The sequence below is a fragment of the Drosophila suzukii genome, chromosome 3, assembly GCF_043229965.1.
Source record: "Drosophila suzukii chromosome 3, CBGP_Dsuzu_IsoJpt1.0, whole genome shotgun sequence".
Classification (NCBI taxonomy): Eukaryota; Metazoa; Arthropoda; class Insecta; order Diptera; family Drosophilidae; genus Drosophila; species Drosophila suzukii.
In genome coordinates this window covers 80,430,116-80,455,289 of record NC_092082.1, presented here as the reverse complement: position 1 = coordinate 80,455,289, position 25,174 = coordinate 80,430,116, and the positions used below count along the sequence as shown (strand labels likewise).

The 25,174-nt window shown below is 40.4% G+C and overlaps 1 protein-coding gene across 6 annotated transcripts in view; it reads right to left on the bottom strand.

Annotated features, from left to right (window-relative positions):
* Positions 1-15,741: 15,741 nt before the first annotated feature.
* The window catches only part of trv (trivet), a 65,778-nt gene continuing 56,345 nt past the window's right edge, over positions 15,742-25,174 (bottom strand). For 3 of the 6 annotated variants that reach the window (XM_036817624.3, XM_036817627.3, XM_065865614.2), the window contains 4 exons: positions 24,139-24,328; positions 23,284-23,676; positions 21,977-22,130; positions 15,742-19,748 (listed from right to left, as the gene is read on the bottom strand). In XM_036817624.3, the coding sequence (XP_036673519.3) occupies positions 19,707-19,748; positions 21,977-22,130; positions 23,284-23,676; positions 24,139-24,328 (779 nt within the window). In that variant the 3' untranslated portion in view covers positions 15,742-19,706. Of the gene's footprint in view, positions 21,178-21,976; positions 22,131-23,283; positions 23,677-24,138; positions 24,329-25,174 lie in introns of all 6 variants that reach the window. The other 3 variants (XM_070997085.1, XM_070997087.1, XM_070997086.1) reach the window with 2 other exon arrangements.

The window sequence follows — 25,174 nt, the reverse complement described above, 5'->3', positions numbered from 1 at the left end:
TATTTACATTTTGTTAACATAAACAATGCGTAAAAGTTCGATGGTTTTGGTGGGCGGAGAGGGCGTGGTCAGGGGGATAATGTTGATTGCCTGCGCTTTTTGGCCGCTTCGAATGTGCGTGCGTGTTGGCCTGTTAATAAGCTGGCCAACTATAGTATATACTGATGGCCTGGGCCGCGGGTCAGTCGGCAACTCGCCTCGGAAATTGGCCATTGTGGTGCCTAATGCGTGTGCCTAAATGTGTAGATAATTTATGCGTGGCATGTAAATATTGACATGGCCCAGAGCCAGCTGACCCCATCCACCACCATCCCCAATCTACCGCTCAGCGAAAGTCAATTAAAATTAATTTTCATTGAATGCCAAACGAGGCGGAGGTGGTACGCACTGAGGCGTGAATCCTGCAGCCCGTGGACTGCAAGACAAAAGAGCCGAAAAAGGAGATGCAAAAAGGAAAATTCGGAAAAATTTCTGGGTGAAAACATCTAGAAAATTGCGCAATTTCCTGCGCCTGCAGATACGAGTAGCACGAATTTATGCACAATACTCTCGTTCTCTCTCGCTCTCTCTCTCGCTCGTCCTGGCACATTCATTAAAAGTCGAGTCCTGGCCATTCCAGGACATTGGGGAATCGCAACCAAATTAGTTGCACAGCCAGTTATTATTACTGCAAAAGTGCCGAGCCGCTCAGACCGACTAAACCAAAAACGGAAACGAATCTGATTCTAATTCTGATTCCGAAACTGAGTTGAACATGGCCAGAGTTCGCTTTTTGGCCCTGGCCAATTTAAAGTTATTTGTAAATGCAACTAATTTGGCGTAGACAAAGGGGACTTCTTCTTCAGGCCTTAATTATCAGCTCGGTTCTGCCATGGTTCGTTGTACCAGAGTCTGTGTCAACCCTTTGTTGTTGCTTTTCCCTCCGGTCCTCACCGGAAAAATGTACTTAATTAACATGCAACTGGATCATGGAGACTCAGTTTTGAGTTTCGTTTGAAAGGCGAGCGGCCAGCTGCCTCGCTTCCACTTTTGTTCCCGGTTCAGTTGGATCTGACAAGTATCGATGGAGTTTTCATCTTGGCTGCGTGTCCAGTTGCCCTTTGTGCAAACGATAGCATTATGCTAACTAATAAGCTTCTGCCGTTTGCTCACCAATGGGATTGTAATTAAAGCTACGTGGGGCTTGATGAGCGCGACAATTTGGCAGAGATGGTTGAATGGCGCTAGAGTGCTCTTCATAACCCATTACCCTTATTATTCTTTCCCAACAGAGCCATTAAAATCACTGGAGTTTTGAAATCTATTGTAAAGGTAACCAAAACTATGCAAGTAAATATTTTCTGTGAGATGTCTTAAGGTATTATTCTTTAGACACCTGTAAATTATTTCTAAGCTTGGGTGGGTTAAATATTTTTAAAGCACACAGTAAACATCGAACATATAAAAAAAACTATTTAATACATTTTTAGGGGCACAAAAATATTTCATGGCATACTTTTAGACACTTATATAAATGTTTTCATCATAAATGGCACCACTTTATATATTTTAAAGCCCACATCCGAATCTTTTAAATGCGAAGAGGCAACGATTTGAGATATTTTTAGGTGTGGATGTCAGAGATTTCCCACACTTAAGCAGGGTGTGAGCCTGGACTTTGATTTGACGTGATTGGGGAGAATCGAATCGAATGTTGCCATAGTATCTGGGGATAGGACATGGCGCAAGCGTCGCTGTGACGCCGGCAGCGGTAACCACAACAAGCGGAGCAGGCGACGTCCTCGTTCCGTTTTAGTCCTTGCTGTCGTCGTCAATAAGTCAAAAGTTGGAATTTCATTATGCCAGCCCCGAAAGTAGGCAACGCATTTTGGCACACAAACAGCGAACGGAGGGTATCTGAAACTAAAACCAACTGCCGCGCCATTGGCTGATGTCCCGATGTCCTTACCCTCCACGGCCTACGCCCCTGATCCTTTGCCCCCCATCCTCCCCTTACCATCGCCGCCCCTTGTGAGAGACAACATGCGCTGCAAATTTGTCATTTTGCCAAACGTCTAGCGATGTGAGTTAGTAACCGACGACATCGACGAGGACGAGTTTTAGGAGCCGCCCGACTCGGGTCGCAAAAAAAAATGGGAAAAAGCGGGGAACCGAGACCAACTACTAGAACGGGAAGCAAATAAAAATTGAATAGCGAGCGGAACAGCCTGACATTGGCGGGGGGGTTTGTGGGTTCAGGGGTTGAGTTTGGGGTTTTCGGTTTCGGGAGGCTTTCATGTTGCTGGCGCAAGTAGAAAATTAAATTCTTGTTTCGCACGTCATTTAAATTCGACGTTGTCAGTGTATCGCGGTACAGTGGGGGCTCTATAGTTAAGTGTGTCCTAAAATATAGCAAGGAACGAAAGAAGAAATAATTTGAAATTATTTTCTAACTTTTTTGAAGGTGGCTGAAAGTATACTATACAAAGTTTACATCTACTTGGGATCCTTGTACTGTTTCATACTTTTAGACACCTCTACAAATGTTCTAACAAATTTAATATGTATAGTATAGGAATGCGTTTATATAGAATAAGAATCTTTTTTGAGTTTCGTTTTCTAATATTTTATCCATGTCTTCACTGTACTTGTGTATCTATGACTGCCGCTGTATTGTGGCCGCGGATAAGACATCGACAGCTGCGGTGGTGGCAATGCGTTTAATTTCATTTGCCGCACTCGCTGCCTGGCAACCGCAGCCTCAGCCAGCGGTGCAGAAGAAGTCGAAGCAGCCGCCAATCGAGTCCGCTTGATTTGACTCGACTGGGGCCAAGTTGGCCTCCTCCATTTGCAGTTGTTATTGAGACGGCGACAAGGCCGAGCTTCTTCGAGCCATCAGAATAAATGCAATCAGGCATAAGCTCGGCACAAACAAGTTGTGTGTCCTAGGCAGGGGGCATAATGATCTACATTTGCCACCTAATGCCGACTGAAATGGCGTTAAGGGTTTAAGTGGGGACGACACGCCAACCTTGAGGACACCGCCCGTGGCGCAGAAAAGTATGCGACACTTTCAGCGGGAATCGAATGATGCCACGTTTTTCGCAGTTGGCAGTCGCAGTCGTCGTCGTAGTCGTCGTTGGCCAAAGACAACAATTATCCGGTGGAGAAGTCAGGGGGCGGGTTTTCCAAGGGGGTGTGGTTCGCTTGGTCACTGGCAATGAAGTCGCAAAGTCGTAAAAATTATTTTGTGACAAATCGTCCGCGTACGTGAGCCTCATTTAAATGCGTGAGTCCCAAAATGTTATTAACAATTCAGCGGGCCATCGCCATCCCATCCCCCGCATGGAAAAGAAATGGCTCTGGGCGGGGTTCAAAGGCCAAGCCCAATTCGAAACCGCTGAAAAGTGCGCATCAACTATTTCAACTATTTTGCCACGCACATGTCCTCGAAGCTAGCCCCAATCCAAAGTTTAACACAGGAAAATATAATAAGAATTTTCCTTTAAATACTTAAATTATAAAAAATATTGTAGTGGTGCCACAAAAATCACAAGATTTGCAAATCATTTATAAAATAGTGTAAAAGTGTGAAGCAATATATTTTGAACCCTTAAGTTCAATGCGTTTGTTCCGAAAGGTAACCAAATTTTTTGTATTGCCTATTTCTTGGCACCTTGATAAGTGATATTAAAAAACAATGGCTAAAAATATATTGTTGCATGCTTTTAGATACATGTACAAATGATTTTGTGTAAAGTTGTACTTCTTTTTGAATTAAAGCAACTTCCTAAGATATTTTTGCTTGCATTTTGATATATGCAATATTTATGATTGATTTGTTTCACATTTTTCGCACAGTGCACCAGCCCCTACCCTCGCACATTGGGAATGCTAACAACAACGTGACATGGCTGAAGAAAAGGGCAAGAGGGATGAACTGGATTGGGTTCAGTCACTCGGCGAGTGATGTAATACGTAATATGCGACTATGACGAGGACTTGCTTAGCGCTCGCTAAGCTGTCGCCTGCATGTGCCGCCGTGCATGTGTTATGAGGAGCCACTGTATGTTCCCCAGTACCCCACTATGGGGAACGTTTTAAAATAGTAAAACGCCGCTCTCCGCTGCCATAAGCGGCAAATTGCGTGCCATGGAAAATTGTGCGTGAAATGTAAAATACACCCAGAGACTCGGACAGTTGCCCCCCTCATTTTTTTTTCTGCCCCATAATGGTGGCATTGCATTGCGTGTTCTGGTCGGATCGGGAGTTACCCCATTCTATGCCTAAGTCATAACGGTTTGGGGTGCGTTTCCCTCCATTTCCCTACCCGTTTCCCCAACCATTTTCCATGCTTCCATGTATCAGTGCACTTTGGCTCCGAGTTGCAAGCCGTCCTTTTAAGTAAATTAAGCATAAAAACGCAAAGTGGACGCCATTATGTCGCAGTGCGTCGGCATCGTTGTTGCTTTTCCTGCCCCGTTTTCCGTGTCAGCGTGAAAACGAGCTCGAGAATGAAAACTCCGTCGACTCGGCTGACATTTCAACGTTTTTCGCTTTTGCCACTTTCTAATTTATTTATGGAATACGCACACACACACACCCTGGAATCGCCCCTATATGTATCAGCATTTCTCTACTTTTTCTTCCTTTAATTGCAGTTGAAGTGCGTGTAACAGTGCACTCGGAATTTATGGATATTGCTGCTATTAGGTTATTGTCGTTGGGAATTCGCAAAGGAAACTCATATTTCTGTTGATTTATGCAAACGGCAAGCAATCGAAAAGCTCCGCATATGAGACTTTGATTTTTATGACAAGTAATTGGATAATAAAAATAATTACAAATGAGACAAACGGTTTCTGATTTTTAGAGTTTATTTACATTTGTCACTACAAAATATTAAATTTTCCTTTGCCTGATTGGTAAATAAAAACGAAATTTAAGGAACAAGATTTTTCTGAATCAACCTTTCTACAGGAAAAGAGTCCTTAACTATTTTAACAAGTAATTTGCATACCAATGGACAAGCAATAAAACCCACAAGTTTCACCAACTTTAATGGACTTTGAATAAAATTAACCAAATTTCGCTGGCATATTTTCGCCTGGTAATCATCCATGGCCGGGACGTAAATAGACATGATTTCATAAACTATTTGAATTTAATGGTTCTTTCGTTTCACAGTCTCCAGAAATTGATTACTGCCCTCACTCAATAAAAAGTTGACTGATCCCCATGGTCGACGAGGGCTGTGCCGGTCGTAAAATTGTCCATAAACTTTTTTCCACTTGTTTGGCAATTGTCTCGATGCTCGTTTAATTTTTCAACACGACTCGTTTTCCATATCGTGGCAAATGACTATTAGGCGATGTAACGAGTGCCAGTGCCCCATTGTCCTGGCAAACAGTGCGTAACGCAAAGGAAATTTGTCGTTTTACCAGAATTCGAAAGGACGAAGAGGAGCCGAGCAGGAAGTTGACGACGCATTGATTAGCGCGTGCCATTTGCCTATCATAAATGTCATAAATTGATTGTCGTAAAGAAATGTCAACGAGGAAGTTTATTTGTTTTACGACAAAGAGAGATGGGCCAACGAAACGTTTTACAGTCGGTAAAACTGATATAGAATTTCTCCCGGGGGCCATTTGCGTAATGAGTAAGTGACTTTGGCCCATAAAAAGGGTTCCTTATGCCCTGTTTAAGAACTTGGCGCGCCTACGTCGCGTATACGCAATTTAATGGCCGCAAATATTGAACACAAAAATGGGGAATGATTGACGCTCGAGAAAAGGTTCGAGCTTTCAACGTTTTCAAATTGTCACGCTAATTGTGGAACATGTGGGCGTGGCTTTGGGGCCGATTGTTTTTTGGAGGCGGAGAAACGTGTTTCGTGCCGGCAATGCGACATTGCTGTCATGTTAAATTCATGACACTTTGTGACTGGGCTCGTAATTGATTAACTTTGATTTGAAATTGTTTTCGACTGGCCAAAGTTCACTTGCATGCCAAATCCGCATAGTTATCCGCATGTAAATACATGGTAAACAAGTCAACAATCTGTTTACCAGAAAAAAAAAACGGAAAACCCAAATTAAATCCTTGGCCACAACAACACAACACACAGCTCCTGGGGTCAAAATGGAAATTTGCGCTTGCATTTCAAAATACGTAATTTCGCACATGGCTAGACAATTTGTAGTTGTGTTCTTGTATTTCGGTTTTTTACTCTACGGGCTAAATAAAACATTAATCCATAAATATTTCATGCTGCCTCTCCTTTCACATGACGAAATGTCTTGGGGCTGAGCAATGGGAATGCTTTTCGGCAGAGCACAAAACTTCTTAGCCAAATGCGTTTTATTAATCAATGTGTGTGTGAGTGTGCTTGTGCTTGTGCCACTCGACTGCACCCATACACCTAAACGAATGTGCTTACATATTCATAAATGCATAAATTGAAGGTAAATTCGCAAGGAAAACATTTCGCATCACTTTATATTAAAACTTTGCCTCCGCCTTTCTCCTTTTCTCTTTCTCCGTGTGTGTGTGTGTGTATTTTTCTTATGGCCATCTGCTATAGCTCTGCTTTCTCTCCATCTCACTATCTCTTTCTCTTTTTCTGTTGTTTGCTTTTAATTTTCGAATTTTGAAATAATGCCCGTAGTTATTTGCTTAAGTGTGCGTATAAAAATCAAGTATACGCACTGATAACGTACCATTTTAGCACAATTCTCGGCAGAACAAAGGTCGAGAGTGGAAATATCTCGGTAGCTGCAGCTGCAGATGCAAAAATACCTGCCTCGATGTCGGATGCATGGGTGTGGATTAACGAGTCTACGAATGTGGGTTGATTTCAGCTTCCAAATAAGAACTGGGCCCCCCTTTGCAGCTGCCTCTGGATTCCGACTGGCTTACAATGATATCACACACACCGCCTGCATCTGCATCGTTTTTAACGAGCACAAACATCGAACTCTGCTGTTGCCATTTAATTAATTAACAATGCATCCAGAATTTATCGAAAGAAATTTTGGCAAAATGCAGCTACGAAAATACACCAATTAAACGAAGAAAGCTTGGTAAATAAAGCCCACAAAAACCGACCAATTAGTGCCTTCAATTCGAACGAAAGTCAATCTCCTTTGGCTGAATAACTGAATCTTTTCTCTATGACAAGCCGAATGGTTCCTTCGAAAGAATGCGCAACTAACTAATCTAATTAGGAACAACAAACATCGTAGACAGTCGGAGTCTGTAAGCTATTTCTTTGTACATATGATATTCCAGCGTCTCGTAAAATCAATTTTATGACAATGCATAAAAATGTTGAATGGACTAAATGAGCAAAAATTAGACATTAGATGGGAAAAGGGCAGATACAGCAACCACCACTCAAGTATTCAATGACCGCAATTGACATTTATGTGGAAGAGCGGTCGGCGACCAAGGATAATCGAAATAAAATGCAATTAATTGAATTTATCGCTGCAGTTAGGGGCACTAAACTTGAGCCCATTCCGGGAAAAGATATAGTAACAATTTGAAAATAGAAGGGACAATTTCAGTCGTTGTTTAAGAGTAGGGTAACTGTCCTATCACTTGAGAAAAAAATATTTCTGGGATACATTTGATGTAAAATATTTTTAATTTAAAATTGTATTTTTTGTTTTGCAATGGAAGTGCATCTGGTTTGACATGGCAGTTATTTTCACAGTTCAACGACAAATTTATGAGCTTTAAATTACACATGTCCCTTTGTCATAAATCATAATGCAGGGACAGTTATGAATTTGGCCGGATAAAGAAGCTGGGGAATATTCACAGCCCGTACATCTAAGTATTGGCTGCATGGCAAGTGTTTTGGATGCACCGGCAAACATTGTGACTCCGAATCCGAATCCGAGTCCCCGGCCCATTCCTGTTCCTATTCCCGACCACATCCCTATCATACGTATTCCTATTCCTATTCCTGTTGCAATCCCAAATCGAGTCGCCGGCCTTTGTGCATTGCCACTGACCATTCATCCGGCTCGTTCACTTGCACGTCGTCGTATTCATTCCTTTTGCCACGGTTGCACATTGTCACCGGAAGTGGCACACAACCGCACAGCCCACTCGCACACTTGCACACTCGCACACCACTGTGCCCAGTACCAATACTAGGAGCATTTCCATTTCCATTCCCATTCCCAGTGCCAGTGTCATTTAGCCGTTGACATGGCAGCCAACCAACTTCCTTCGACTTTGGCCAGCTGCCGCTTGCCTATTCCACACAGAGGAAAATATAAACCTTTGGTCAGAGATTAGGAGTTTATTCAAAATATTGTCTTATTTTTTAATAATATTATCATTACCAATTTCCAGAAATTAGTTTTAGATACTTTAGTGTTGTTTCCTGCGTTGTTTGTATGCTTATTTACAGTACCTTTGATCGTTAACAGAAAATGTCTTTGTCCATTAAGGTTTAAGATATTTATTTAAGAAAAAAATATGTTCAGAAAATAGTCCTATGATATTTACTCTAAAACTTAGTATCAGCATTTATATTTGCAGTCACAAAGTCACAATAAAAATTCTAAAAAAAATTAAACACCTTTCAAAATTTAGAATTCTGATTACCACGGAAATACAATCTGAGTATTTAAATGTAAAGATGGCTATCCCGATCAATTCAATTTTGTAATTATTTCAATCTTTTTCTCCCCGTGCAGCCGCTTCCCTGCTGTCCTGCTCCACTTTTCCCATTGCCATTGCAAATTCTATGCAGTTTCTTATTCTGTTTATATGGCAGGCGGCATTGGCATGCAACGCATGCGTGTGGCACATGCCACACATGTCGTGTCCAGCTCCAGGAGCTCCTCCTGCGACTCCTGCTGCTCCTGTTCCTGCTTTCCAGCTGCATGTTGTTGAGTTTCATGAAGTGTTTGCGGCTTTGTCGGACAACAGCGACATCTCCCGCACGACATCAACGTAAACTGATGGGGGAATGGGCTGGGTGTTGTAAAGAGAGAGCGATTCAAGTTTTTCGAGAAACCGAAAAAGCCCGATGATCATCATCATTAGAGATATACGGTGTGCCCAGGGTCGGGCTGGTTTTTATGCCACTACCACGCATTAAGGCCATAATCCCAACGGGGAGGCAGCAAACACGGTCACCGGGGACCATTAAAGTGCTGCAAGGTCCCTCATAAAATGCATAACTAAAGCGCAGTCTTAGACTTCACATTCATAGGTGCACAATGGTGTTGACTCAGTGCCCCCTTCGCCTCCTCCCCTGAAACCCCTTTTCCATCTCTTGGCCTTTATTAGATGTCACGTTTTTGTTGTTGTATCTGTAGTTTTGTGGCTTTGCGGTTGGGTGATAAATTTCATTGTCTTCGCTGCTGCTGCCGCCGCTATATGATCCCCGTTTTTTCCCATTCATCTGCGTCCTTCAAGCCATATCAGCAGGAGCTATCCGAGTGAGCGACTTGAGGCCCCTCGGAACGGCATCATCAGCCAGGTCAGGATTTGGCATTTGCACACAGTAAAAAATCGGGTATCCTTCGGGGACTGCACTTCTAGATTCCATAACTTTAGTTATTAGATCCCGATTTAGACGTGGGATACCTCTATGGATTTGTGGTTTAATTTCCTATAACTCTTCATTTAAACATACATTTTTTAAGAGGGTCACAATTTTGACCCATTTTCATGTTCGATTTTTCCGTAATTACAATGGGTTTCGGTACTAGACCCCAAAACTGCACTTCTAGAATCCATAACTTCGGTAATTGGATCCCGATTTAGACGTGGGATACCTCTATGGATTTGTGTTTAAATTTACTATAATCCTTCATTTAAACATATATTTTTTAAGAGGGTCACAATTTTGACCAATTTTCATGTTCGATTTTTCCGTAATTACAATGGGTTTCAGTACTAGACCCCAAATCTGCACTTCTAGAATCCATAACTTCGGTAATTGGATCCCGATTTAGACGTGGGATACCTCTATGGATTTGTGTTTAAATTTACTATAATCCTTCTTATAAACATATATTTTTTAAGAGGGTCACAATTTTGACCCATTTTCATGTTCGATTTTTCCGTAATTACAATGGGTTTCAGTACTAGACCCCAAAACTGCATTTTTAGATTCCATAACTTCGGTAATTGGATCCCGATTTAGACGTGGGATACCTCTATGGATTTGTGTTTAAATTTACTATAATCCTTCATTTAAACATATATTTTTTAAGAGGGTCACAATTTTGACCCATTTTCATGTTCGATTTTTCCGTAATTACAATGGGTTTCAGTGTCAGACCCCAAAACTGCACTTCTAGAATCCATAACTTCGGTAATTGGATCCCGATTTAGACGTGGGATACCTCTATGGATTTGTGGCTAAATTTACTATAATCCTATATTTAAACATACATTTTTTAAGAGGGTCACAATTTTGACCCATATTCATGTTCGATTTTTCCGTAATTACAATGGGTTTCGGTACTAGACCCCAAAACTGCACTTCTAGAATCCATAACTTCGGTAATTGGATCCCGATTTAGACGTGGGATACCTCTATGGATTTGTGTTTAAATTTACTATAATCCTTCATTTAATCATATATTTTTTAAGAGGGTCACAATTTTGACCAATTTTCATGTTCGATTTTTCCGTAATTACAATGGGTTTCAGTATCAGACCCCAAAACTGCACTTCTAGAATCCATAACTTCGGTAATTGGATCCCGATTTAGACGTGGGATACCTCTATGGATTTGTGTTTAAATTTACTATAATCCTTCATTTAAACATATATTTTTTAAGAGGGTCACAATTTTGACCAATTTTCATGTTCGATTTTTCCGTAATTACAATGGGTTTCAGTATCAGACCCCAAAACTGCACTTCTAGAATCCATAACTTCGGTAATTGGATCCCGATTTAGACGTGGGATACCTCTATGGATTTGTGGCTAAATTTACTATAATCCTTTATTTAAACATGTATTTTTTAAGAGGGTAACAATTTTGACCCATTTTCATGTTCGATTTTTCCGTAATTACAATGGGTTTCAGTACTAGACCCCAAAACTGCATTTCTAGAATCCATAACTTCGGTAATTGGATCCCGATTTAGACGTGGGATACCTCTATGGATTTGTGTTTAAATTTACTTTAATCCTTCATTTAAACATATATTTTTTAAGAGGGTCACAATTTTGACCCATTTTCATGTTCGATTTTTCCGTATTTACAATGGGTTTCAGTACTAGACCCCAAAACTGCACTTCTAGAATCCATAACTTCGGTAATTGGATCCCGATTTAGACGTGGGATACCTCTATGGATTTGTGTCTAAATTTACTATAATTCTTCATTTAAACATATATTTTTTAAAGGTGTCACATTTTTAACCCATTTTCATGTTCGATTCTTTCTTAACTCCAATGGGAGCCCAAAACTGCTCTTCTAGATTCATAATTTCGGTAATTGTATTCCGATTTAGGTGTGGGATACCTCTATGAATTTGTTGTTGAATTCACTATTATTCTACTTTCAAATATTATTTTTTAAGTTATTAAACTAATTTTTGGTTTCACTTCCAGGCTTTCAAAACTTAATTGAAATTGCTTTATTTTTGTAAATGTTATTTAAACTATTATAACTTAAATATTGTTTTTAGGAAATACTAGTAGTATTTAGTTCTTGTACCAGTAACAGTTTCCTCTGTGTAGCTTCATTCATGTGTGCCATCGGTCGGATCCAACAAATGACACAAAATTGCCAAACCAAATCACTATGAATGTCGCTTGAGTTTCGTCATTCGGACCAAAGTTGTTTCCCCTCGATCTCCCCCCCCCCCCCCTGCCGCCACCGCCCCTTGATTCCCACTCGCCCTCACCCACCTCCCCCTTTTCCACAACCCGCTTGGGGCTAACGAATTTTGACAGGTGCCATTATTAGTTCAGCACTCTGACATTTTTTGCGGTGGCTCCGCTCTGGTTTCTCTCTTTTTTCGGTTTGGTTTTCGGTTGGGTTTGGCTTTGTTTTTCGCCCGTGCGTTCTAGAGTTTTATGGCCATAAGAGTTTTACTCCTCAGATGGATGACAGCAATAAAAGTACCCACAGACACGGGGACCTTGATGCGGCCCATGCCGTTTTATCACACGAACACACATTGCTCATACGCAACGGTGGCCACAGGCTTCCGCTTTCCTTTGGCCTCACTGGGTGCACTAATTAAACTTGTGCTCGCCTCTTATTATGGCTGCATTGCATGGCATCGGTTAATGTGAGTTACACGACACGGCACTCGCCGCACACCTTTCGCCCCGCCCACCTTTCACCTGGCCCCTGCTTTCACCTGTTTTTATGTGCCGGTCGCATTGTCTCCCAGGTGAAACTGCTCTGCGGCGAGGGCGTTAAGCATTTATGTGAGAGCGCGTCTAATTAAAATAAGTTCGCATGGCAATGGCACTTCAAAGTCTAAATTGTCCTTATGGCTTACTTCGCTCCAGCTGCGCAGGACCCAAGGCGCTGCGGACCATTCGAGTCAGATATATGTAATTATAATATTTTTTATTAGCTCATCTGATAAGGCGGCAACGGGAAAATAACATAAATTCCACCGCCATTGCCTCTGCGTGTGTCCTTCGGGTTGAGGAGCTTTGATTTGCCTTGGGTCTGCAAAAAGAGTACTTCCATGGAAAGACGGAGTGGATGTTGCCTACCATATGCCCTAACTTGAAATATTTTTTCAAATGCATTTTAAATTATATTAGATTTTAATTTAACTAAAATATTTAAATTAGTAATATTAAGAATTTGTGCCACCAACACAACAGCACTTGTTTTATTTTTTCAAGTTTTTAATAATCATTTCATTTTTAGAGTGTGCAAAAGTTTCTGTTTATTTATTTGTTTATTTTTTGCAGGTCACATTGTTTGTTATAAATTTTAATATACTAAGTATAAATACGTTGCAGGTAACACAGCAGCGGGAGCCACAATGAGACCACGCCCCCTTTTCCCATTCCGGACAGACAGGCGAAGAGGGGCGGCAACAACAAGGTCCTGGACAGAGGATACAGCTGCCGCTTTTTATTCTCATGGCTGTCCAAAAGTCCTCGTTTCGGTGTTCCCCCTGAGTTGATAATATAAATGGAAAAACGAAAGGTCGACATTTATTATGAGGCTTTATCAGCAGAGGACATTTGTTCTGTTTTGTGTTATGAGCCGAGGATATTCGGCTACTTGTAACGTTGCAGGACATTGGTGGGCAGGACCAGGACCTGATTTCTCTGCGAAATTCGTTTGCTTCATTATGTCCCCCGAATTGTGGTTGTCCGAGGACACAGAAGAGGGCACGTGTTTTCCTTGGGGTGGCATCTGTATTAGTTAGCAGTCATAAGCGTGCGGTAATATGCCAAAAAATGCCATCAGAGGGGGGTCGGGATCCTTTTGGCCATAAATTACAAGGTGCTTTGTATGTTAATGATTTCGTGTATTGAAAACTTTTTGCGAGTGACCCAATTAAATACTTTTTGGGGGCCAGAATATGTTGTCAGTGCATCTGAGAAGAGACACAAAACACAAATGCATATCTGCTGTCGAGTGGCATTGTCGCCTGCCAGCTGCATTGTTGCTGCCGTCCTGTTCGTCCTGTTGAGTGTCTAATCTGCTGCACGAGGATATAGGGATATATATCCTATGCTGTGGAGATGTGGATCTGTGGATATGGAGCCACTCAGCTGGCAGTGAGCTCTGCATGCGGCCACACAGCCCGATATGCCGTGCGGAATCGTGCTGAGCGTAAAAATCCTCAGTGCCCTGCTATTTGCGCATTTCCGGTTTCCGTCGCACAGCTGCACGTCCTGTTAAGACCCCCTCTCCCTGCCCCTGCCCCTGCCCCTCCCCTCAAGCATCCGGCTGCAGCTGCTGCTGATACATTCTTTATATTCTGCAAATATCCTGTTATGCAGAAAATGCTTCTTGCTACCGTGTCGTCTTAGTGGAGGCGACAGGCTTTCAGCCATGGGAATTATTAACTAAACATGCCGTCGAGAGCCGTGGAAGGCTAAGCTGTGGCATTTCGAAAACGAGGTTATGGGATATATGAACACGATGTTCGTCCATTTGCCTAGGTTCTTAAGGATGGATCTTAAGGACCCCTTATCAAATATTATTTCTGCATTAAAGCCATTAAATAGGCAAAGTCATGCCAGAATACAGCTGTGATTTTCCGCACTCGTCTAAATATATCCCTGGAAATGTACTTATCCGTATGTACACAGCATTTCCTAGTCAAACAATCTATTTTTTCGTATGCCCCCTTCCAGAAGCAAAGTTAAAATAAGCAATGGCTTGGATTTCACTTTTTATGCTTCTTTATATTTTTAGGCAAAGGAAAACGGGGCCAACATGTGCACGCCTGTGAAAAAAGCAGAAAAAAAGACGAGGGTTGCGTATGACACAGTGAAATCAAAGTCAAATGTAAGTAAATAAAACATATTGTTTCTCTTATAGGAAGACATTTTGCAAAATTACGCCGATTTGCAATGCAAATCAAACAAAGCGCCATTACTTTGCTGACACAAAAACATACACAAAGACGCGGAGAAAGTGAAAGTAACGCATATGTTGCTTAAAAATGCAGCCATCCTGGGATCCTTGTGTGTGTGCGTGTGCGCTTGAAATCTTTGTGATAATAGACACACCCACACGCACACAATAAATATAAATGGGGATTCGTAACCGTGTGCGAGTCTGCTGGTTTTAACTTGCGGCAAAAATGTGAAACAAGAGCCAGCAGTCGCGGTAGCAAAAAAAAACAAAAAAAGAATTGGCGAAAAAATATGTTTTAAACATTTTTCCCCCGCTTTGCATTTTCCGCCACCAGTCCTTTCCGCTGCCACTTTCCCTTCAGCGTTTTGTCGCTGCTCTGTTTCTGTAAATTTTTGATTTGTTATTGTTGCACGTGTTGTCCTTTGCCTTTGTTATGCCAATCCATCCTTGGCGGCCCGACTGCGCGGCAGGTGGCCCGGATCTCCGTGTGCCCCATCCGAGACATAAATGTTTTTAACGAACTCACCTGTGGGGCATACGCATAAGTAGCAGAGCGTCTTCTTCATGTCACCTGTGCAAATGGAGGGCAGGGCGCTCCTCAGAAAGGAAAATATACGAGGAAGATGAAAAACAACAGCAGATAGCGATGGCCAAAGGCCCAGAGGGAAATGAGCAACCAGCCAGGGAAACTGCCATATGCAGAGATCATAAAGTAAACGAATAACATAATGTAAAATCATCCTGCCTGATTTTTATGGGTGTGCACAATTTAAGGTAAGACAATGTAAGCAATGATGATTTTTAACTGATACCTATTAATAATTTATTGACTGCGAAAACTAAGTTAAAGTTGTTTTACAAATGATTTAAATTTAATTATTATTTTCAGGTTTCGAATTTTACAATAATATGAAAATATAATTTAGCACATGACTTATTTATTATTTATTTAGGATTAACAACATAATGTATAATAATATAATAATATACACAAATTGAGGTTAGGCAGTGATGAATTTTAAATGATTAATGACTTAAAAAAATGATGATCAAGTTGTTAAATAAACAAATGATTTCAAATAAATATTTATTTGAGGGTTTAAAACTGTAAAATAATATGAAGAATATTACATAGCTCATTATATGTATCCATTACCAAAAGAATCCACACTGAAAAAGGTCCTAGAAATGAGAACACATTGAGATGTTTTATTTTTACAAAATTTTTTTGTTCGTTTTTATTTGTTTTCTTTCAATATATTTATGTATACATAATATAATTTTTGTTGTTTATTCGGTATATTTACTTATTTTCATCATTTCTATGTTGCAGTTGTTCTTTGTTTTTACTTCCCGCCTGACTCCTCACTTGTTTGTTATTACACTCCTGTTTTTGTGTTATTTTTGTGTTTTTATTATTTAATTTTTTTGTTTTTGCCGTCACCTAAGTATAATTTTTCTATGCATTCCGCCTCTTATGGCAACCCAGCGTCTAGCTCTAAAACCACATCCCCCACTGGTCGGGGTCACCAGCCCGCCTTCGAGAGCATCTCGATGAGATGGTAGCTGGTGACCTCCACGCCTCGCTGACATTGTTGTATAATATTTCGCTTGCATTTCGCTGCTGGGTCATTCGGGTTGATTTGGCGCGTTGGTATACAAATACGCAACCAAATTATCCTGGTTTTTATTTGTTTGTTTTTCAACTATAAATATTTTTCCTTTGAATTTCTTGTTATGCTTAATTTGATTAACTCTTTTAATATTCGTTACGTTGTTTCACTTGTGTGTGTTTGTGTGTGTGTTTTCTTATGCAAATGCCGTTTTTATGTGTGTATGTCTGTGTGACTTGTGATGCCGTATTTAAATTGTATATATATTTCTGTTTTAGTGTATATTTAATACTTAGCTTATGCATTAGGTTTCCAATTTTCGGCTTTGTTCTTGCTGTTTGTTTTTTGTTTTGGTTTTGGTTTTGGTTTTGGTTTGGTTGTTTTCTTATGCTCTCGGCCTTTATATTCCGCTACAATGTTTTCGATTTTTTCATCCTGTTTGCCTTTCGCCTTTGTGTTTTCTAGTCCTTGTCCTAAAACACACTCAAACATGCTTAAATTTCTACAAAATATTTGCAATACTGCAGTCGATATCTATACTTTGTTTACTTTAGTTATTTGCTATTTACTTATCATATTTTACGTCTGTATATATATATGTGTGTATATATATATATATTGTTCGTATAATATCGATATCTATGTCTGTGTCTGTTTCTGTTTCTGTATCTGTATCTGTATGAGTTCTGTCCTCGTGTCGAATGCCATCCAAAACTTTTTTGGTTTTAGCTTTTGTTTTTCCTTTGATGTTTGTTTTGTTAGCAGCTTTTGGTTGTTTGCTCATCGTTTGATTTTTTCTACATTTGCATTTGATTTGTTTACAATCTTAGTGTAATTTTAATTGCATAACATGCCCTTCAATCCGACTGGTTTATTGCACAAAAATATCCCGGTGTTGCCTGCTCGGATTATTCCGAATTTGAATTTGAATTTGATTTGGTTCCAACGGTTCTCGTGGCTAGTACTTTAAATATAATATTCTGTTCTGCCTGTAAATCAGATCCTCGCTTAATATCCCTAACTGGTGTGTAATTAAACTTACTCGGAAACACACTCAGAAATCGGATAAATAGTATGCACTGCCATTCCACGTTGAAGGGTCTGCCTGCATGTAAATATATATACTTGTTTGTAGCTTAGATAATACTTTTATTTGATTGATTTTCGGTTTCGCCTTGCTGCAATCGGATCTCGTTAAAATTTGTTCTCCCCTCGCTCGGTTTAGTTTAATTTACGCTATGTGCCTCCACATGCATCGCCTGTTTTTCGCGTTGCGTGTGGTAAATTTAGCTAACTGCTCCTGTTTCAGCACTCCAGTTAATTACACTTCGAATTGACTAATTGGTAATTGTAGTTTATGGTTAATAACTGCAATCGTTTCAGTGTGTAGTTGGGCTTTGAATCCAAACCGAATTAGTAACTCAAAGCGATGGACTCGGAATTGAATTATGCTCGACTAATGGTGGCAATGGGCTATGATCGGAACAGAACCTGAGTCGATGAATAATAATAATAATCATCATCATCATCCGGCAATATAGTGCAGCTACACGGTTTTGTTTTTCGGAAAATCCCTCTACCAGGATTAGTCCTTCTCTGCGGTATAAGTGACGTGGGCTTCCATGTGTATAAATACTTTGTATATGTTCATATATATATATAGACGTATATAAATGACTTAGCACATTTTATAGTTACACAACATAAATACATACAGTTACAGCTGTTATTCATATATTTTTAATGTTTTCTTTTCTCATAATTGTATATTATTTAGTTCGTCGTCTTCGTCAGCTTGTTTTATGTTCTTTACCTTCCACAGTTAATTCTTATTTAGTTTCCAACTCTTCACTATTTCTACGTGCCAACTACCCATTTTAACTCTTTACTGATATGTAGCGCAAACATTAACAAACAAACCGATAATATTTTTTTTTCGTTTTTTTCTGTCCTAACTATAAACTTTTTCGCTTATAAATGGTTTTCTCTTTTCTGTTTTCCTAGCCAAATTTTTGTTTTCTGCAAAACGGTCTTTTAAGATTATATTATTTTTTTTCGTTTGGTCAACAACATTTCAAATTTTTGTTCTCGCATTTTTTTTTGCACTTCAACAAAATTTCTAGAAAATAAAATAACAACAAAAATGCATTTGTCAGCTTCACTTCACTTGCATTAATCCGGCCCAATCCCACCCACTTTAAAATCACATCTACATCTAAGTCGCATGCCATGCGTCTCGTAGTTTCTCTAAATTCTAGTGCTAAAAACATTTAAATATACAGTACGACTGCCCCTAAAGACTACATGTCCTGCTGATCCACAGATCCTTGGCTAAAATCCCCTGACCCTTCTTATCGTACTGAGTGAGCGCATCCTACAAACATATATGGATATATTCGTTATACATATACGTGTGTTCCGGCGTGGGTATTATCGATAGACATTTACTGGTGCTGGGGGCCACTCCCGAGTAACTAAATGCTCTGATCCGTTAGCTGCGAAAAATTCCACTAAAAAATGACATAACAAATTCCACGCTGCCAATTCGCTGGGGATTGGGGCGTGTCAAATGCAAATCAAGCCTCGTCCTTTCGTCCTTTGCAGCTTAATTGTCCGATACGCACGAGTATATATGCGAATGCGATTGCGATTGCGATTACGTTACGTATGCGTATTGCTATTTCTAGTACTTGGGATTTGTTTGCTTGTTGTTGCTGCTCTTGTCATCGTTTTAATTGGTTTTCATTTTGAACATCTATTTGTGATTTATCATCCAACGCATACAACACAATAAACAATAAATATCATTTACCATACGTTGCTCGCATTTAGTTTTTCTTCTCCATATGTGAACACCGTGTGAGTGTGATTGTGTGTGTGTTTGTTTGTTCGTGGTGTGGGTGTGTGTGTGGGTGTTCTCTATACGGCCTGTATATATATGTTATATAAGCATGTTTGTTTAATGCATATGCTGTATACTCTATGTACTTATCAACCAACTCTAAGTCTAGGCTTTACCACTTTACATTTATATACTCTACACTTTTAGTTGTATTTACCATATGACTATTTTTATGTTTCACATTCATGTACTACCATCTGAAATTCTCGATCCCTATCGTAGGTGTGTGTCATGTTGTCTATAAGTTGATTAATGCTTGCCTCTTGGGTATCGTTATCGTTATCGTTATCGTGTCCTGTGTCCTGTGTCCTGCGAAACTGTCTGTCTCTGTTTTCGGGCTGCAAGTGTGTTTATTGGCTTATATGATTAGGCGATAATATCTACTTTATTACGGCTATGCTCGATTAGCTAATATCAATTAATATCATTCGATGGCATACTTTGATTGTTTTCAATATACTTTACTTGTGTAGGGGAGTTCTGCTCTCTCTCTCTCTCTCTCTGTCTTTCTATACCATATATATATTATTAGCTACTTGGATATTCTGTTTGGTTATCGGTTCGGTTTCGGTTTGGTTTGGTTTGGTTTAGTTTGGTTTGACTTGGTTTGCTTTGGGTATCCTTATCGCTTTCGTTTGGCCTAAACAACAGAGAACTAACACAACAAATTTGCAGCTAACCATTCCTCTTCTGGCAACTGAAATAAAACCATAAACGTAACATGTACAAACATGGGTTAATACTGGCGTGTTAAAGAGTAAGTTGTTGGAGGGAGTTTGAAACATTTTTGCGGCTGCTTTGTACATGGGCTCTCGTGAAGCGCTTGTTGAAAGTGAAGCGAAAGTCATAATGGAGTTGAGGAGTTAAGAGTCGGATTTCAAGCAAATAATGAGCTGGGTTGGCTGGACTTTCCTGGACTTTCGTACGATTACTATATATTCAGATACTTCGAACTGCGAGTGCTGGTGAGACCGTGTGAGTGTGCGTGTGTAGGAACCTGTCTTTCGATTGCTGATCGATCACAAATCGGTGTGAGTGCGTGAACTTTCAGTTGCATTCTATATAGGAAATGATAGCAGGACATGACGAGCTAGTTGGCCAATCAACTGCACTTGGCCCGATAACTGGCAGTTCTTTCTAAGCAGTATCATCTATCATAGTTATAGGCACTAGTGCTAAGTGTGGGTGGTTGAGTGAAAGTACTATTCTTAGTCTTTCTTAACCATTTAACTTCGTCCTTCTACTCAGTTGCGAGAGTTATATGGTTAAGAATGATATACTTTCACTCGTTCAGTGAAAGTAGTGTGTGTGTGTGCTAAGCTAGAACCAAACTGCGCACAAAAGTAGGCAATACAAAATGATGCGGGTCCTGCTGTGAGATGAGAAGGATAATGTGGGGTTAAGGGCTGCTTACATACACACAGACGCACAAATATTTACTTGCATACATGTGAGCCTGCCTGTGTGCGCGTAATTAATTTTAACGCATTTTTAATTATGTTTATTTTAATTTAATGCCGCGACTGTGTTTAATTTAGGCCGCTACAACCCACTCGATTTGCGTTCTCCTTCGACCAGATTGTATGCCCCTTTTTTATTTACGCTCCTGCTTCCTTCTTCAATTAATAATTGTTATTATTATTTTATATACGCGCCGTGCTTCAACACATTTACATAAAGCATTAAAATGTATGTGGTGTGAGGTGTGTGTGTGTGATGGTGTAAGCAACTAGGGTTAAAAATATGTTCGTTTTCTTTGCCTTTTTTTTGCATATACATAATAATTGTTTGCTTCCCCCGATGCTTATTCAACGGGCGTTGACAGATAATTATGCTCTAGTTTTTTATATATATATAGATATATATTTTTGTGGGTGTGGGTTTTGGATTTCGGATTTTGCATTCGCGCTTGCTTTTGGTTTCTGGGGTGCAGCTCTCTAAAATCGCCAAACTTCAAGTTGCCATCAATTGTTTGCAATTTGTGTGTTCTGCGCTTCGCATTTTATTTACAGCTCAGTTTGGTTTTGTTTCTGTTCAGAAAATTGCAGCTGTACTTAAAAATTTTGCTTTGGTTTTCGGTTTTTGGCTTTTGGCGTTTACTGTGCCTGCAAGAGTAAAGGATAAACCTTAAAAAATAATATGGGTGTTAGTAAGAATTGGAAAAAAGTAGTAGACGGAATAAAAGTAATTGTAATGCAAAAACGTGACTTGGTTCTTTTTTCACAACACAGATATTTCAGATGCAATAATAAATTCTATGGTCATTGTTCTCCAAACCGGATGGGTTTAAATAATGTGAGCTCTCGAGATAAACAAATAAAGTGAACAAACTAATTGGCAAATATATTACACTTAAAATGCAGAATTTATGGCTAGATTACTAAGCAATACATGCATATAAATGTTACATATTTCACTAGAGACCAAATTAAAGAAAAAAGTCCGGTCTAAACCAATATTTATTAGCCAAATGTTTATTTTAATATTCAATATATTTTGTGTTCAATTGTTTTAGACCCACTCCCTCTGTTCGGTATAATGTTATTTAATCAAAAACATGCATGCATATTGACAGATTACAATTGTCTCTGTCCACATTCGATATTCAAATGCAAAAGAATAATATTAGCAGGCAAAGGCATTCGAATGGCGATGGAATATTTTGATAGCAGCCAGAAATATGTACGCATATCGAGTGCACACACAGCTGCCGAGCAAACAACCCATCGCACACCCTAACGAACCGAACGAATCGAATTCAATCGAATCGAATCGAGCGCACTACAACGGAATCCAAAATACATTCAGAACTTTCAACAAACGTAGTAGAGATGCACGAAAAATGTTTCAATGTGTCGGGCAATGTGTGTATCTGTATCTGTGTGGCCGTGTATCCGTACGCGTACTTGATAGAGGGGCACCTACCTGTGGGCTCACTTGGAACTGCTGTATCGGATAGGCCACCACGCCGGCGGCCTGCGGAATGGCGGTGCCGGCCACGCCCGTTGCCAGCTGCTGGGCAGGTGAGATCTGCGCCTGGGTGACGCCTTGCCAGGTGGCCGGAATCTGCACTCCCATGCTGCAAGGAGAGTCCAAAGTTTCCAAATATGAGTACATGCTGAGAGAAAATTGTTAGGATACAAATTTGCCAAGTTCCTAAAATATTCATTCCCATCTGAGCAGCTCAAATATATTTTTTTTAAATATCCTAGTAATTCCAAGAATTCTTGTTAAAGAAAAATTCGGAAAGATCCCTAAGGACCATACCCAAATAATTTTTAATTGAGATCCCTAATGTTATGACATGATGATATATGATATATGATATATGTTTTGATTCATTGTTTATATATGATATATGATATTGTTTTTAAACATATTATGAATGTAACATAACATTAACCTGATGAATCAGGGATTTTTAAGGAGTTCCCATACCATTTTCAATAAAATTGTCTAATAAAGAACTTGTAATATTTGTTTTGCGTGTACAGCTGCTGCTGCATTACAGCATTCCCAGATCCGCCCATTGAAAGTCCCCGAAGCGTGGTGTGCGCCACAATTATCACGGGCAGTCGCCGGATGGCAAAGGGATTCGAAACCAGAAGGGATCCCAGTTTGGGGAGCGGAAAACAAAATTTACGCGACTGCGATGCAAATAGCACGTTATGTTGACAGCCCGACGGACGCGGAAATGTATTTCATACGGCCGCAGACCGAGGACGGTGCAAATGAAAAACTTTCGCAATTAGCAAATGAATTCACCCATCCGTCATGCTGTCGTTGTTGGTGTCGTCTCTGTTGTTGTTTTTCCCGATCCCCGGTGGCGGTTCAATCATTGCACAAAGTACACAGATGGAACGGGTGGTGTTGGATTGGAATCCAGGCACAGAGAGAAAATAGTTTTAACTTAAAGTTGGAATTACTTTTAAAAGACTAGAAAGTTAAGAGACATAATTATTTAAAGAAAATGTTGTTAAACATGCCAAGATTTATTGGAATAACTATATTAAACTCAATTATAATAAATCACTTAATGACTTTTAAATCCAGGTTTAATCCATACTTTTCTCTCCATGCAGATTTGCGTAATTCTGGTCACCCGTGGGGCTTTTGCTGTCCAGGCGAATCAGCTAATAAAATTATTGTGTGCCAATCCAATGACAATGGATGACCTAGCCCCTAACCCATGCCCTATCCCCTGCCTTAACCCCCACTTAACCGCCACTCACCCCATGTATCCCTGCTGATAGCCGCCGTACTGGCCAAAGTGATAGCCCTGGATGCCCTGCAGGAACTGGTTCTGCACAGCGGCTGCACTGGCCGCCGCCGGGGTCACCGCGGCCGCCGTGGCCGAGGAGGCCGGATAGGTGGGCGTGGGCGAGTACCAGCAGCCCGTGGCGGCCAGCTGCTGTCCGTAGGCGGCGGCGGCGGCGGCAGCGCCCACTCCGTACGGAAAGCCGGCGGCAGCGGCGGCGGCACTGTTCAGCGCCTGGGTGGCGATGGTCTGCGCGTTGTTGGGGTCACCACTCTCCTTGCCCCACGAACACTTCACCGGCTGGGCGTTGATCTCAGTGTTGTGCACGCCCACGATGGCGTGGGTGGCGGCCTCCTTGGTGGAGAAGCTGTCGGAGAAATAGGGGAAGTTAATAGGGTATATCTAAAAAAAGTAATATAAAAGTACAAATTTTAAATAGTTGTTATCTAAATCTCTACAAATAAAACAAAATGTAATTGTAAAGAATTTATTTCATGGGCTTTTAGTTTCAATAACAAAACCGTATAGTTAAAAATTCCCAAAGAGCTTATGGGAGAAATATTATAATAAACAATTGGTTATTTTAAAATCAAATAAATCTATAACAAAAAATAATAAATAGTAAAAATATTAAAATTATATTAACAAAATACTATCACGGCTTTTGAAATCATATAAAAAGGTACCCATAATATACATATTTCTTCGTTCTTATTTTTGCTGCATACTTTAAGACACCTTTTGAAATGATTTACAACATTTATAGATAGTTGCTGAAAGTCAATTGATTCCAATAGTTTGGTTTCTGTGTAATCTTAGCTAAACTCACCGCACGAAGGCGTATCCCTTGTCCTTGAAGACGCGGATCTCCTGTATCGCGCCGTAGGGGGCGAAGGTCTTCTGGAGGACCTCCTCGCTGAGGGCGGTGAGGGCGCTGTTGACGCCGCCCACGTAAACGGTGCAATTGGAGGGACTGCTCTGATTGTAGACCTCGTCGAAGGTCAACGGCTTGATGTTCTCTGCGGGGCGAAAAAATGGGGAATATATGTACATGAGTGTGTTACCCAATATATGTGTGCTTGATGGATCTGGTTTTAATGTTGCCGCCTCGAACGACAATTTATGGAAGGCTGTTTTTCTGTTCGACTCGCGTTTTTATTCGCCAGCTGCATGATTAATATGCAAATTAATCAACGGATTTACCCGCAACAACGGCAGCAACAACAACGCAACGAGAGCAGCCTCGGCAACGTTTTGGTAATTAAAATAACCGCATGCACTTAGTCAATATGCTTGTGTGTGTGCGGTTCCTACTCGTGTATATGTGTGTGAGTGGGCTGGAGTGGGCGGGGCTGCAACACCATTTACCGCCGCTTTCTTGTTGTTGCCGTTGCATATTTAAAATTGTTGCGGTTGTTATTGCATTTTTTATTATACGTATTTTGTGGATATACATTTTTCGTATGCCGTTTTATTGTCGCCATGCTTTTTGCACTCACTGTACAGGGCGTACACTACGCTCCACATATATAGTAATGGTCTGAAACAACCCCACATTGTCGTTGTCGTTGTCGTTGCCCTGATTGTTGTTCGGTATACGCCATGAATGCACGTATTTGTATGCAAAAGCTACACTAATTACTTCCTTTGAGGTTAAAACTAAATTTGCACTTTTAAAAATAATGTCAGCTTCGCGTGTTTATGTCTTTGTTTAGCTTTTTCGGTAGTATTTCCACAGCCACGCATTGTATGCCAGGGCTTATAATCCTAATGACAGTTGCAAAGATATAGATCGATGTGGTGGGGGCGATATGGATGTGAGTATCGGGCTAAGAGAAGAGAACTTTGTAGCTGCAAGCCTACTT